Source organism: Suricata suricatta, chromosome 2 (assembly GCF_006229205.1).
Source record: "Suricata suricatta isolate VVHF042 chromosome 2, meerkat_22Aug2017_6uvM2_HiC, whole genome shotgun sequence".
Lineage (NCBI taxonomy): Eukaryota > Metazoa > Chordata > Mammalia > Carnivora > Herpestidae > Suricata > Suricata suricatta.
This window is the reverse complement of record NC_043701.1, coordinates 146,550,410-146,563,621: the sequence shown is the minus strand read 5'-3', so window position 1 is coordinate 146,563,621 and position 13,212 is coordinate 146,550,410. Positions and strand designations below refer to the sequence as shown.

At 43.0% G+C, this 13,212-nt stretch overlaps 1 protein-coding gene across 6 annotated transcripts in view; it reads left to right on the top strand.

Annotated features, from left to right (window-relative positions):
- The window catches only part of PTPN20 (protein tyrosine phosphatase non-receptor type 20), a 97,493-nt gene extending 85,152 nt beyond the window's left edge, over positions 1-12,341 (top strand). For 4 of the 6 annotated variants that reach the window (XM_029932081.1, XM_029932083.1, XM_029932078.1 and 1 more), the window contains one exon: positions 9,408-10,356. In XM_029932081.1, coding sequence (XP_029787941.1) covers positions 9,408-9,620 — 213 coding nt within the window. In that variant the 3' untranslated portion in view covers positions 9,621-10,356. Of the gene's footprint in view, positions 1-9,080; positions 10,357-10,478; positions 10,600-12,282 lie in introns of those variants that run through there. The other 2 variants (XM_029932080.1, XM_029932079.1) reach the window with 2 other exon arrangements.
- Positions 12,342-13,212: the final 871 nt, after the last annotated feature.

Below are 13,212 nucleotides of genomic sequence, written 5' to 3'. Positions count from 1 at the left end.
TTTATTCAGAAAACTGTCTTTTATATAGGTTTCAAGGTGGGAAAACAAAGCAGCTGACCAAGGTCAATTACCAGGTAAACAGAGTCAAATGAATATCAAAAGAAACGCCCAGATTTGCCTCAGCAATGCTGGGAAGGGGGGAGTTAGCACTGAATAATCCAAAATACGGTTTTGATCTTTTGTGCACCTTGGCCACTCATGTCTGGCCCAGCATGACAGACGCCAAAGTTATTTTGACCAGGAAATGGCAGTCTCCAGCCTCTAGATGCAAATCTTGTTTGCTGGTTCACTCTCTGGAGAGTGATAATCCTTGCCTGAGGCAGACAGAAAACTTGGCGGCCCCCACAGTAGCTGAAATTGGGTGAGGGTGATTGCTTCAAAAGTGAGTGTGAGGAGTACTTGGTAAAGCTTTTATCTACCTTAAGAGCTGATCAGCTAAGACTCCTTTCCCAAACTGAGTCCCACACTGAGGAGAAACTGTAGAATCAACATTTAGCAAAATGGGGATAATGAGGATGAAGAAACAAGGTCTATATAAAAGTGAATGAAGGGAACAGAGGCAGAAAACTTGAGAAAGTGAGCTCAATGAAGTTAGCAGAGCTATATGAACAAACCATCATAAGTTCAGGAAAATTAAATTCACATGAAAATGAGCAATAGAAAAGTATCATGATTAAATACCATATAAGTTAATACATGGGGAAAACAATGCTAGGGGACTTAGTAGTGTCCCTAAAGACAATGAAGGGATACCAGAAAGACATGGTCAAAAAGCAGATCAAAACTATACCTTAGTATTTAACTTAATGAGCTTAAAGACATTAGGCAAATTACATAGGACACACAAATAACAAAAATCAGAATGAGAAAAATTCAAAGTGGTATGACAAATCATATGATAAATTAGAAACAAAAACCATGAGAGACTATTGAATACTGAGGAGAAACTGTAGAATCAACAGGTCTCAAGGGGGAGGGGGAGGAGGGAAGGGGGTGATGGTCATGGAGGAGGGCACTCGTGGGGAAAAGCACTGGGTGTTATATGGAAACCAATTTGACAATAAACTATTAAAAATTTTTGAAAAAATGAAAACTAAATTAGAATAGTCTTATTAATCACAATAACTGATGCCTTGAGAGAAATAGGTTTCCAAGGAGGAACAATTTCAAAACAGAGTGAAGAAAGGAAACAGCCTGGGAGCATGATTTGTCAATGATGGGCAAAGAAGACTGCCGTACAGATAACAGAAATTTTATGTATTTGTTTAATGTTTTCTTTTGGGGGGAGGGAGAGAGAGAGAGACTGACTTAGTGTGAGTGGGGGAGGGGCAGAGAGAGAGAGAGAGAGAGAGAGAGAGAGAGAGAGGGAGAGGGAGACACAGAATTGGGACCAAGCTCCAGGCCCTGAGCTTTCAGCACAGAGCCCAATGCAGGGCTAGAACTCACAAACCCTGAGATAATGACCTGAGCTGAAGTTGGGCTCTTAAATGACTGAGCCACCCAGGTGTCCCTAGAACTTTTAAAGAGAAAATCAAAGAAAGGGTACAGAGCAACACATTAAACTAAATTTAAGAAAATATTCCTGAAGTAAAAAATATTTAAAATTACATACTGTAATACCACAGTATATGCCTGAGAATATCAAATGAGCTTGACCAACCAAGAAATGTTTTAGTAAAATTAGTCAAGTTTGAAGAAAAGGAAAAAAATCTTTTGGGCATCTGTGCAAAAAGAATGTGAGGAAAATAAAATTAGGTTACTATTGCTCTTTTTGTCATTAAACATTTTAGGACAAGAAAGATAGAATAATATACTTAAGATTTTCAAGGAAAAAAAAGTATAAGCCTTGATTTATAAAAGGTGCATGTTGATGTCAAATTAGGAAAATTACATAGGACACACAAATAACAAAAATCAGAATGAGAAAAATTGTTTCCAAGAGTCCTTCCTGGGGATACTAAAGAACACACTTTAAATCACCAAAATAAGGGTACGGTGGGTGGCTTAGTTGGCTAAGCATCTGACTTTGTCTCAGGTCATGATCTCACGGTTTGTGGGTTCAAGCCCTGCATCATTCTCTGTGCTGACAGCTCAGAGCCTGGAACCTACTTCAGATTCTATGCCTCCCTCTCTCTCTGCCCCTCCCTCCCTGTGTATCTCTCTAAAATATACATAAACATTAAAAAATTAAAATAAAAAATAAATTACCAAAATACTTAGTCATTGACCTAATGACATTATGTATATATTCTAATTATATATGTAATATTTTCTATACATGTGATGTTTATAAATGTATGGATATGTGTTTTTAAAATATAAAAGATTAACAGAGAGAAATTATAGTTTGCAAATGGCTTTATTACCTTACAAGGTATGCATAATCTTTTAAAAATTGGAGAGAATAGAATAGTGTAGGTATAGTATAGGTTTAGTATAGGCAAAAAACGTTGAAGTGTTTGTGGTAAGAATGGATAGAATAGTATTGAATTGCTATTTTGAGACTATTGTAATGTTGGGTGAAGCAAATGAGTAATTATAAAATATTTGAATTCATTCATCGTTTGTATCCTTGTGAACAAGGACTCTCAATGTGAAAGAAAAAACATACAGGCATAATACAGAAGTTAAGTAAAACCCCTATAGTTCACACTTAGAAATGACAATATGAACTAAGAAAGTACTTAGATGATTGGCAGATAGATAATAGATAGATAGATAATAGATGATAGAGGTGATAGATAGATGCTCTGTCAACTTAAATGGCCTAGAAACAGTGACCAACCAGTAAAAATGAGCATCACTAGTGCCCAGGTTTTGGTTTCTAAATCTTGCGGGAATGAAAATGACAAAAACATTCCCAGGACACAACAAAACCGGGAGTTGGCCTCAAGCAGAGTTTCTTAAAGGAAATTCTAAAAGTGAAAATGGCAGAAAATGATCTCAGATTAGGGGCCCCTGGGTGGCTCAGTCTGTTGGCATCTGATGCTTAATTTTGGCTCAGATCATGATCCCAGGGTCAAGTCCTGCATCAGGCTCTGCACTGACCATGGAACCTGATTAAGATTCTCTCTTTTTTTCCTCTGCCCCTCTCCCCCACTCCTGTGCTCTCTCTGTCTCTCTAAAATTAAAAAAAAAAAGAAAAAAAGATCTTATATTAATGATAGAATTAAGAGCAGAAAATGGGTTAAATCCTTTGTTGGATTTAGAATACACATAATTAATTAAAATGCATTATAGCACTACCGTGTTGTTCAGAAGTGATGTAAATAAATTTAAAATGTTCTAATGTCTTTGCATTATTCACGAGAAGGGTAAATTTACAAATTAATGTTACATTTTGATAATGTTAAAATGCTTTTTATAATTTCTATTATAGTTACTAAGAGAATAGGAAAAGAGTATATAATCTCCAAATTAAGAGAAAGTAACAATGGGCAGAACAGAAAAAAAGAAAGGAAGCAAGGAGGGAGGGAGAGAGGAAGGACGGAAGGAAGGAAGGAAGGGAGGGAGGGAGAAAAGGAAAGAAACCTAGAGGATGGAGCAAATAAAAAGCATATAAGAAAATAGCTTGAAGCCCAAAGATATCAGTTATTACAATAAGTGATAAGTGGGTCAAATGCTTAAGGTAAATGAAAAATATCAAGAGACAAACCTAAAACACAAGGATGCAAAGTGGTTGAATATAAAAGGGTGTGAAACAAAGGATGCAAACACTAGCCAAAAGGAAGTCGGTGTCATGTATTGCTTTAGATTGGAATCCAGGCAAAAGGTATTACTAGAGAGGTTCACTGGAAGTATACTGAACATTCTAAATTTGCATACACCTAATAACAGGACCTTAAAGTATATAAAGCACATATATAAAACAGAACTTGCATGTAAAAAGAAAATTATAAAGAGTACAAAAAATAGTTGGGGATTTTAACCAATCTCTCTGAAGGGGGCAAGTGGCCAAAAATCATTTACACTACAGAGAGAAGATAGCCCTCCAGAAGCCTAAGAAAGAGACTTCAGAAGAAATCAATCCCACCAGCACCTTGTTCTTTGACATTTAGCCTCTAGAATTGTGAGAAAACAGATTTCTGGTGTTTAAGCCAAAAAAAGAAAATCAGCAAGATTATAGAAGAACATGAACTAACCAGCTGACCAAAGAACACGTATAGAACACTGCACCCAACTACTCCAGATATAGATTTTTTTCAAGCCCTTGTGACACATTTAATATGCTCCCACCAAAAATGACCATACCCTGGAACATAAAGTAAGTTACAATTTATTCCAAAATCCATATTGAAATCATATGCATTTTCCAAACCAAATGCAAGTATTAGGCTAGAAAGTAACAAAATGATATCTGGAAAGCCCCATACACTTGAAACTTAAGAAATATATTTTCAAATAATAGAACAAAAGAATGATCTTAATATTAAAATAACTTTTAAACTGATAATGAAAATATTACATTTAGAAACGTTTGTGAGACAGCTATAGCAGTATTTAAAGGGGGATTTGTAGCCTTAATACATATATAGAAAAGAAATCATTATTTGAAAAGCCAAGATATGAAAGCAACCTATGTGATCATCAATGCATGAATGAATAAAGATGTGATAGACACACACGTGCATGTACACACACACACACACACACACACACACACACACACACACACACTACAGCCACAAAAAGTGAAATCTTGCCATTAGTGACAACAAGGAGGGACCTTCAGGGCATGATGCTAAGTGAAATAAGTCAGCCAGGGAAAGATAAATACCATATGATCTCATTTATATGTGGAATTTAAACAAGCAAATAAAACCAAGCTCATAGGCATAGAAAACAGATTACTGACTGCTAGAGGGAGGTTTCGGGGATGGGCAAAATATGTAAGGGGGTCAAAAAGTACAAACTTTGAGTTATCTGTCTTGGGGGTGTAGTGTGCATCATGGTGATGAGTTGGTAATGCTGTGTTGCATATTTGAAAATCGCTAGAAGTGTAGATCTTAAAAGTCCTAATCACAACACAAAAATTTTTTTTGGAACTATGTGTGGTGATGGACATGGATGGTGATCGTTTCACACTATATATAAATATTGAATCATTATGTTGTATATTTGAATCAAATATATGTTTTATGTCAGTTATAGAGCTCGAGTTTAAGAAACTGAAAAAATAAAATGAGAGAATATTATGAATAAGTTTATGCCAATAAATTTGAAATGGACATATTCCTAGAACAGTATTAAAACCAACACCATCCAAATGGAAGACTTTAATAGGTCTAAAATTTCAAGGAATCAAATTCATAATTAAAAACATTCCACAATAAAAAGTTCAAGCCTAGGTGGTTTCACTGGCAAGCTCTACAAAATAATGAATTAGAAAGTATTCCAATCTTATACAGTTATATGGGAGAAAAGAATTAGGTTAGCATAACAGCCATACCAAAAGCCCAAAAAGGAAACTCCTGAGACGTGACAGGTCAGCTTCACTTAGGAGCATATATACATGTATCTTAAAGCAGTAGCAAACTGAATCTAGAAATAAATTGTTAGAAGATAATTTTTAAGAAAATGTATTTATTCCTCTCATTTAATATTAAATATACACCAAGATTTTATTTAACTCATCAGTTAGTGGGGGAGCACCCATTAGCTGTTTTGCAGGAAAATTAAAAAACCACACACGAATGGTGAAATTTACAAATAGATGATAAATCGACTTTTACCATAGTGGGTAGGAAGAAGGATCAATTATTCCTCCACTGAGCAGAATTAACTATGGGTAAGAATCATTTGCATTGCTCTTAATTATGTACAATTTACAGAGTTGTAAAATATCAAAAATTATACAAAGTATGGATCCCATAAAAGCAAAAAACCTAAAATTAGAAAATTTCTAGTTTTCCCTTGAGAACATCAAATAACCTTTTGATTCATTTCAGGGCCCTTCACAATTTTTCCTGGCAATGTAAAAAGGATAATCTGTCATGATCATGTTGTGCTTTTTCTAGGGATACCGTATTGGTTTAACATTGTAAAACTAGTGACTATAATTCATCACACTCGTGGATTAAAGAAAATCCTATGGACAGTTCAATAGATGCAGAAGAAAAATTCTGATGAAATTTGATCTCCATTCTTGATTTTGAAAAAGAAAAGAAAATACTTAACAAACTAGGACTAGAAGGGAATTTTGCCTTCATCTGGGAGCAGATAGCTACAGCAAACTTAGAGCAGATATTCATTTAATAGTAAATACTGTTCCCTCCTTATAAATCAGGTATTATCCTGGACTTGTCTTCTGAAGAGTGTGGGGAAGTGGTAGTGGAACTGGGGAAACTGAGTCCACCACACAGCCAGGCTTGGATAATAACCCAAAGAAACAACAAAGTCCTTTAATGCAAAAGATCATGTCTTCCTCACTGGTGACGATTCTTAAAGTTCTCTCTCAGATATGGAGAGAGTCAATTTGAGTTAATTATATCCCATAAAGCACCTTTCAGATTCTCTTCCAGTATCCTTTCTGCTCAGGATCACCATGAAGATGTTAGCAATCCAGTACTAATCCTTTCAAAAACCCAACAAATGAAAAGTACTCACAGGTCCAACAGAAATGCCTGTTAGCAGATTTTATTCTCTAGGAAAATACATCCCCACGGCACAGTATCCTAGTGCTAAAGTGCTCATTTCTGCAGAAAACAAAGTACAACATTAAAGCTATTTGCAACAAGGGGCCAAATCAAAGAGGCATAGCATTCCAGAGTCTGAGCGTTACTGGACCTACAAAAAAACCAGTGTGTGGGCCCTTAGTGATTGTCCAAGCTGGATTGCCAGTTAGAATGGGGGCATGTTGGGGCCAGTCTCGGATGCCTGGGCTGGCAAGAGAGCCAGTTTATTTTATGAGAGTTCCAATGACCTCTTGGGGGAGGTCATGCTTGTGCCTGCTGGCACTGATGGCTGCCTCCAGAGCTAAGTGACATTCTTCTTGTTGGGGCATTCGGGCACAGTGGCTACCCCTTAACTTCTCAGGTCAGGTTCTGTGGGAGAGAGTCACCAAGGAAGTAAAGAGACCGTCAAGGCTCTTGACAGAGGTAAGGACCATGAATAAAGGATTTCTAAGGGAGGCCTGGCGTTAAGCAAGGGCTGCTTATATTTCCTTTGGTTCTAGACCTTCAGGAAAAGTATGTTAAGAGCAGGGAGATGGAAGGGTATGCTCTAAAAGGGAGTCAAAATCATGAGAACAAACTGTCTGGGAGTACAGTATCGTTGGGGTTCACTGTAACGACGAGGCCAGGACTAGATCTGTACCTGTGCCTGGCTGGGTGTTCTGCCGAGGAACTGGGGTGTGAGGAGCCAGGGCCCTGGGGGGTGGAAAGCGGGGGAGGCAAGGAGGGTCTCCAGCAGGCCTCGATGCTCTGGGAGGCAGCCTGGGAGACCTTAAAACAGTCTGCAGGCAGAGGGGCCCTGGGCTGGGGAGGCTAGTCTTGCCAAGGCCTCTGCTCTTGGTGTGCACAAAGATGGCTTCCAGCGCTGTCTCCTGTGAGTCTACTCACACCCTCCCTGGCTGCCCACACTGGGGTAATGGACGTTCAGGCAAGTGTGCACTTCCTGGCTCTTCTGTGCTTTCCCTACAGCACACCTTTCTTCTGAGCAGGGCAGGAGGGAACAGGGTCCTATTCAGTCCCAGCCTTCTCCTACCAAATGTGAGCACAGTTGTGAAATGCAGGTGCAGATGTGGAAACACGATACGCGTTTGTCACCATGGCCCCAGACTCTCAGAGTGAGTGTGCCATCGCAGCAGCAAACATCACATTATGCAGTTATTGACTGATGGCGTTTCTCCGGGCTCTTCCACGGCTCACTTGTGCTTTATTCTGTTTTGAGACACGATTACCTAGGTCCTCGGTACCAGTCAGATGAGTGGCGAGTGAATGAACGAAGACGTTGTTAGTACTTCCCTATCACATAATGTCGGTGTCTGGAAGTGTGGTTTACGCCATGAGCACACAAGCCTGAAATGCTAAGGCTCATCCACAGAAACGTTCTGTGAGAGTCAATAAGAGAAAGGTTCTTTATCAAAGAAGTTTTGGAAACACTGCATTCCACATGCCCCTCCTGGAGTTCCACAGGGCACATTAGCCTGCTTACATCTGCTGGGCCTGGAGGACAACTTGCATGCAAAAATGCCATCGCTCTCTTAGCCCCTGGTATGAAATTATGGCCGGAGGGCGAGGGATAAGTGAATTAAATATCTGAATGCAATAACAAACTTGGTTTTGTCTCTCTAGCGGATCTATAGAAATTCCATTAGGTTGATTAGAGTCTATCTCCAACAATTTATTCAAGATGAGCTCATGAGTTCCACATTTTTTGATTTCTGGCATGTTTGAAGATGTTTTGATGTGTACATGACATTTTGGCTTTGTATAAAATCCATGTGTCCCTCTTCTCTCACTTGGGGTGTTTTGTAGATATTGTTTCACTTACTTAGCATTGGATGCTGTTTTGGAGGAATCCACTGTGTTGAAAACCGAATTCTCATACAAATACTGAGCACATTTCATTGTTTTCATTTAACTCATTAATGGCCGAGCCAGCAAGAAGATCAAGGAACAAGAATTTTTCCCCAAGCACTGCGAACTCACTTTTAAGTGTTTCTCTTCCCTTTACGTTTTTGTTGAGTGTCTCTCACCTTCAGCTCCTGTTTTGTGCAGCCCTAACTGTCAGCTAGTGAGTGTTAGTTTTGTGCTTTGTTTCCTGCCTTCTAGTACCTTCGAATGGCTTCCATGGTCATTCTTCTCCCCTTTGAAAGGAAGCCGTCTCCTTCCCAGCTAACGGTGACGGTGGTGTTGGGGCTGAAGGCTGGGGGCTGGGCCAGTGGGCAGCTAGGACTTTCTCTGTCATTTCTAAATGTGTTCTCAGCGCCACTGTCATCTGTGCATGTCCCTGCTGCTCAATTCCAAGTAGTTCAGAGTTTTGCATGAGTGAATGAATGCAAATACCTTATTTGCACAATGCGTATTCCTCGTGTTTTGGTGAAGCAGGCTGCCACAAATGTTCTTTTGCTTTCACAGAAACCAAGAGCCACTGCAGGGCCAAGAATAAATAGCTTAGGAATTGTCACAGAGGACCCTCAGGACTTGTCCTTCTTTGGGGGAATGAAAAGCGACACCATGAATTTTCATTATGCAGTGCCTACCCGAGTTGTTAGTAGATAACATCTGACAGACTGAAATGGCACCTTTGGCCTCATTCTCTCCTGGCCATGTTTCCAGAGAGGCCAGCCAGGGCTAAGGAAAGTGCAGTCGCCATCTTGACTCCTGTTTTTTGTATAAGACATTTTGGGAAATCTCCGTGAAGCTAATCCTTCTGAATTTTGGCGTTCCTGTTTTGCCCAGCAGCTTCTGCTAATAACAGAAAAACCAAGATTCCTGCTTGAAAATAAGCCACAGTGTATGTCAACCCCAGGATCCTGGTTTCCACGTGTTTTGTTGCTCCAATATTTTAATCCCCCTGCCTCGTGTGTCTCAGGAAGCCGAAGAAGGCTCAAAGGTGGGCAAGTGATTCAGAACCTCGTTTGTCCTGGACCCTCACCAGTGCCACTCACTCACTGAGAACAGTCTGAAAGAGAAACCAAAGGCACCAATGAGAACAGAGAGAGGAGGAGCTGACCGGTGCATGCGGGCCCCCTTGACAAGACTGCCATTGCGAGTGACACACTTTTTACGTTGTGGCCTGGCTTGTGTTTACTGGGGACTTGCCCTGGCCTCGAACGCCAGGTCCTCTTTTGCGGGTGTGGTTTTCATGTGTTCCTCCTCCTCCAGACTAGCACTGGCTGTTCATCTTCTCACCCATTCTGAGGCCCATTCAGGGTAATGACCCTCCCCGGGCCAGAAACATCTTGGTCCATGGAGCACACACTCCACCCTTGTGTTCCAGGCTGGGGAGAAGGAAGGTGGTGGGCATCAGGCTGGGCAGGCCCTTCACTGGGCTCAGCTTTCATTTGTCTCTTTCTGGGTCACATGTAACTTCTTTCTCCACCTGCAGTCCCTTCAGATGGGGAGCTCGGCACCAGGGGGGGTTTAGAACAGGCACACCTCCGATGAATTTCACCTTACAAAAATTCATCCTCCTGCCTGAAAATGAAAAAACAAAAAAAAAAACAAAAAACCAAGCCACGGCTTTGAAAGTTTATGATTGGGGTGGCAAGTTCACTACTTAGCTCTCAGTTAACCTTGGTCTAATGCATTTCTAATTTTGCCATGTTCATTTTGTAGTGTCAGTGTAGTGTCCTTTCTGGCTCCCAGAAGCATTAGTGAAATGAACGAATAAAGTAAATAAATGTGATAAGAGTGGGCAGTGGAATGAGTTCGTCCTAATGCTACATATTCGTCGAGTACCAGGTCTTTGTGTGAGCAGCGGGGAGAGTGGCTCCAGCTGCCTCGGAGTCTGAGGTCTGTGCTGCCTTGCAGGACAAGGTCACCCACAGCACAGAGACTCCGCTCCGCAGCTCAGAGAGGCTCCTGAGAGAGACAGAGATGGAGACGGAGAGACAGAGAGGCCAGAGGGAGGTTCATTGGTTCTTGTTTGGAGGTGAGGACTTATGCTCAGCTTACCGCTCCTTCCCTCCACCTGGTGCTCAGCACAGGCTCTCCTGGTGGGGCTCAGGGGCCCCCTGTGGTCAGAGGAGAGGGAAGGGGAGGGCTGCCTGGGCACGGTGTGTAGGAGAATTCTCTGGCTGAAGCCATTCTCTGCTTGGCTTTGGAGCTGAAAGTGGGCCTCCCATTGGGCAGGGACACTGGACACGGGGATTTCCTGAGCACCTGCCATTTGCCCGCCAGCAGCACTGGCCCACAGAGCCCACAGAGCCCAGCGCCGGTACTTTGGCTCAGGTGGCTTCTACGGCCCTGATACAGGCAGTGTGACTAAAAACCCCAGTTCTCATGCTGCAGGCTGCTCCTCCCAGTCTCCAGACAGCACTGACCCAGAGTTACAGGCAGCTGTGGGGGCATCTGCTGGGGAACCTGAGAGGGCGGGATAGGCGCTACCAAAGAGGGAAGGAGGGAGCCCATTGGATCAGGCCTTGTTAGATCCTTTATAACCACCTCTAAATGGTCTTCCAGCCACCAAGCCCTGTCCCACCTCCGTCATGCCCCACCACATCCCACCCCCATGCCCACACACAACAGCCACTGTGCATGGCCTTCCGGGAGAGCCTCTCCCTAAAGGACACCTCTAATAAGGTTACTCTGCTCAAAAGCCACTGGGTAACCCGTAAGCTGAGAAGTCGTCTCCACTGGCACAGCCTTCTGCCTCCTGTGGAAAGAGACCAGCCGAGAGCAGCCCTCACATCTGAGTCTAGAAGGGAGGGGAGCTGGCAGACAAAGTCTCCTTTGAGGGCACTGGGTTGGCCTCCAGGACAGACAGGCCCTGCTCACCCTGGGCCCAGGCACCGAGTAGGGGCAAGGCTGCAGGAGTGTGAGGCCAGGGACAGATGCCCACAGGGCTTCTAGTTTAGGAGGCCGTTCCTCACGCCAAAGAATCTCCAGGAACCAAGGCTGTACCCTGAGATATCCTGATGGGCCGTTAACTGGAACAGCAGGCCAATAGCTCAGAGGGCTTGGGACAAGTTCCAGCACATGGGGAGTCCTGAACCCACGAGGGAGGCCCCTCAGCCTGGAGGGTCTCGAGGAGGGTTATGTCTGTGTTTCGGGGTGCAGTGCCCTGGGCAGGACTCCCTGTCACAGGCCCTCTCGTGGAGCCGTGCACGCTGCTGACACTCAGCAGATCATAAATCACCATCCCGCACTGCCTTCAGCTGGGAGAACTCCACAGCTGGAAGAATTTTCTTTTTTTCCCCAAAACTTAACACATCATAAAACACAGCCGTTTGGGGAATGAGAACAACCAGGAGGTGTTTTCGCCTCTGAGGCTGTGTTCTGGGAAATCTTGGAAGGTGAGGTTTGGAGTCTGATATGTCTCCACACCCAACCAGCCTCACCAGCAAGCCCTGAGAACAGCCGCTTCCTCAGGTTCCCAAGCCTCTTCCGGACTGGTGACCCGGCTGCCGTGGCCCCGTGATCACCAGACCTAGGTTGGAAAAGGCCATGGTTTCCTCTCTGGGGGCATCTTGGATTTGTGGCATGTGGGTTTATAGTAAGCAAATGTCAGTTGTTCTAGAATTCAACACTGAGTCTTCTCATCCCCTTCTGACTCTCTCAACACCTGCATCTGGTCCCGGTATGTCAAATTCACATCTTGTTCATGACCCCACAGGTTTCTGATACTTTCTCCCTGGCCTTCATGAGCAGAACACCTACCAGCAGCTCCTTCCCAAGGTAGAACCTCCAAGTTCAGGACAGTAAGTCGTCTGCAAAGACACTCACTTTCAGTCCTCCCTTCCCTGTAGAGTGCTCTGTTTTGAGAGTACTCTCAATCCCTGGTACCTTGACCCAGGGCCAGATTTTTCTCTTGCCTTGACTAACAAGATGCAGGCAAGTGATCATTTTAAGCCAGTTCTGAGTCTGGTCTTTAAGAAGTCTGGAAGCTTCTGCTTCTTCTGGGGAGGTCTATACCATGCTGTAAAGAAACTCAGGCTAGACCAATTACTGAGATGCCATGTGAAGAGAGGGGCCATATGATGAGCACCCAGCTGGGAAACCCGGTGAGAATATCTCGTAAAGGAGGGTGCTCTCAAGATTGGGTGAGGTCTCATGCATACGGTGCTTAACAGAGAGCCAGACACATGGTAGCCCTGGGACCAGTGTTCACTCCCCAACTCTTTTCTCCAGTTTCCATGCCCACCTGACTTTAGACATGTAATCTTTGATTCTGGTAGCCTGAGGGACAAGAGGATAAATACGGACCAATAACACTTTGCTCCTGTGGGATGTGTGGGTCCAGACTCAATTCTGACATGATGAACGACACGGTGTTGGTTCAGACGGAAGTGCAGATGCACCACTTCCGCTCCAGGGAGGCACACACAGCAATGTGACTGTCACCTACTGACTCGTCACAAAAAGCCAAGTGGTCAGCCTGTCCAAGATGATGACCTGGAATGCTTCATTGAGACTTGCCCAAGGCAGCTGAGGGAAGCCCAGACTGGGGTCTGTGCATGCACATTTGTAGCCCATCAATGAGAAATTTCACTGGACATTTGTTAAAAGCAGCAAGACATTTTATCTTAAAAACTGCAGTAGAGAA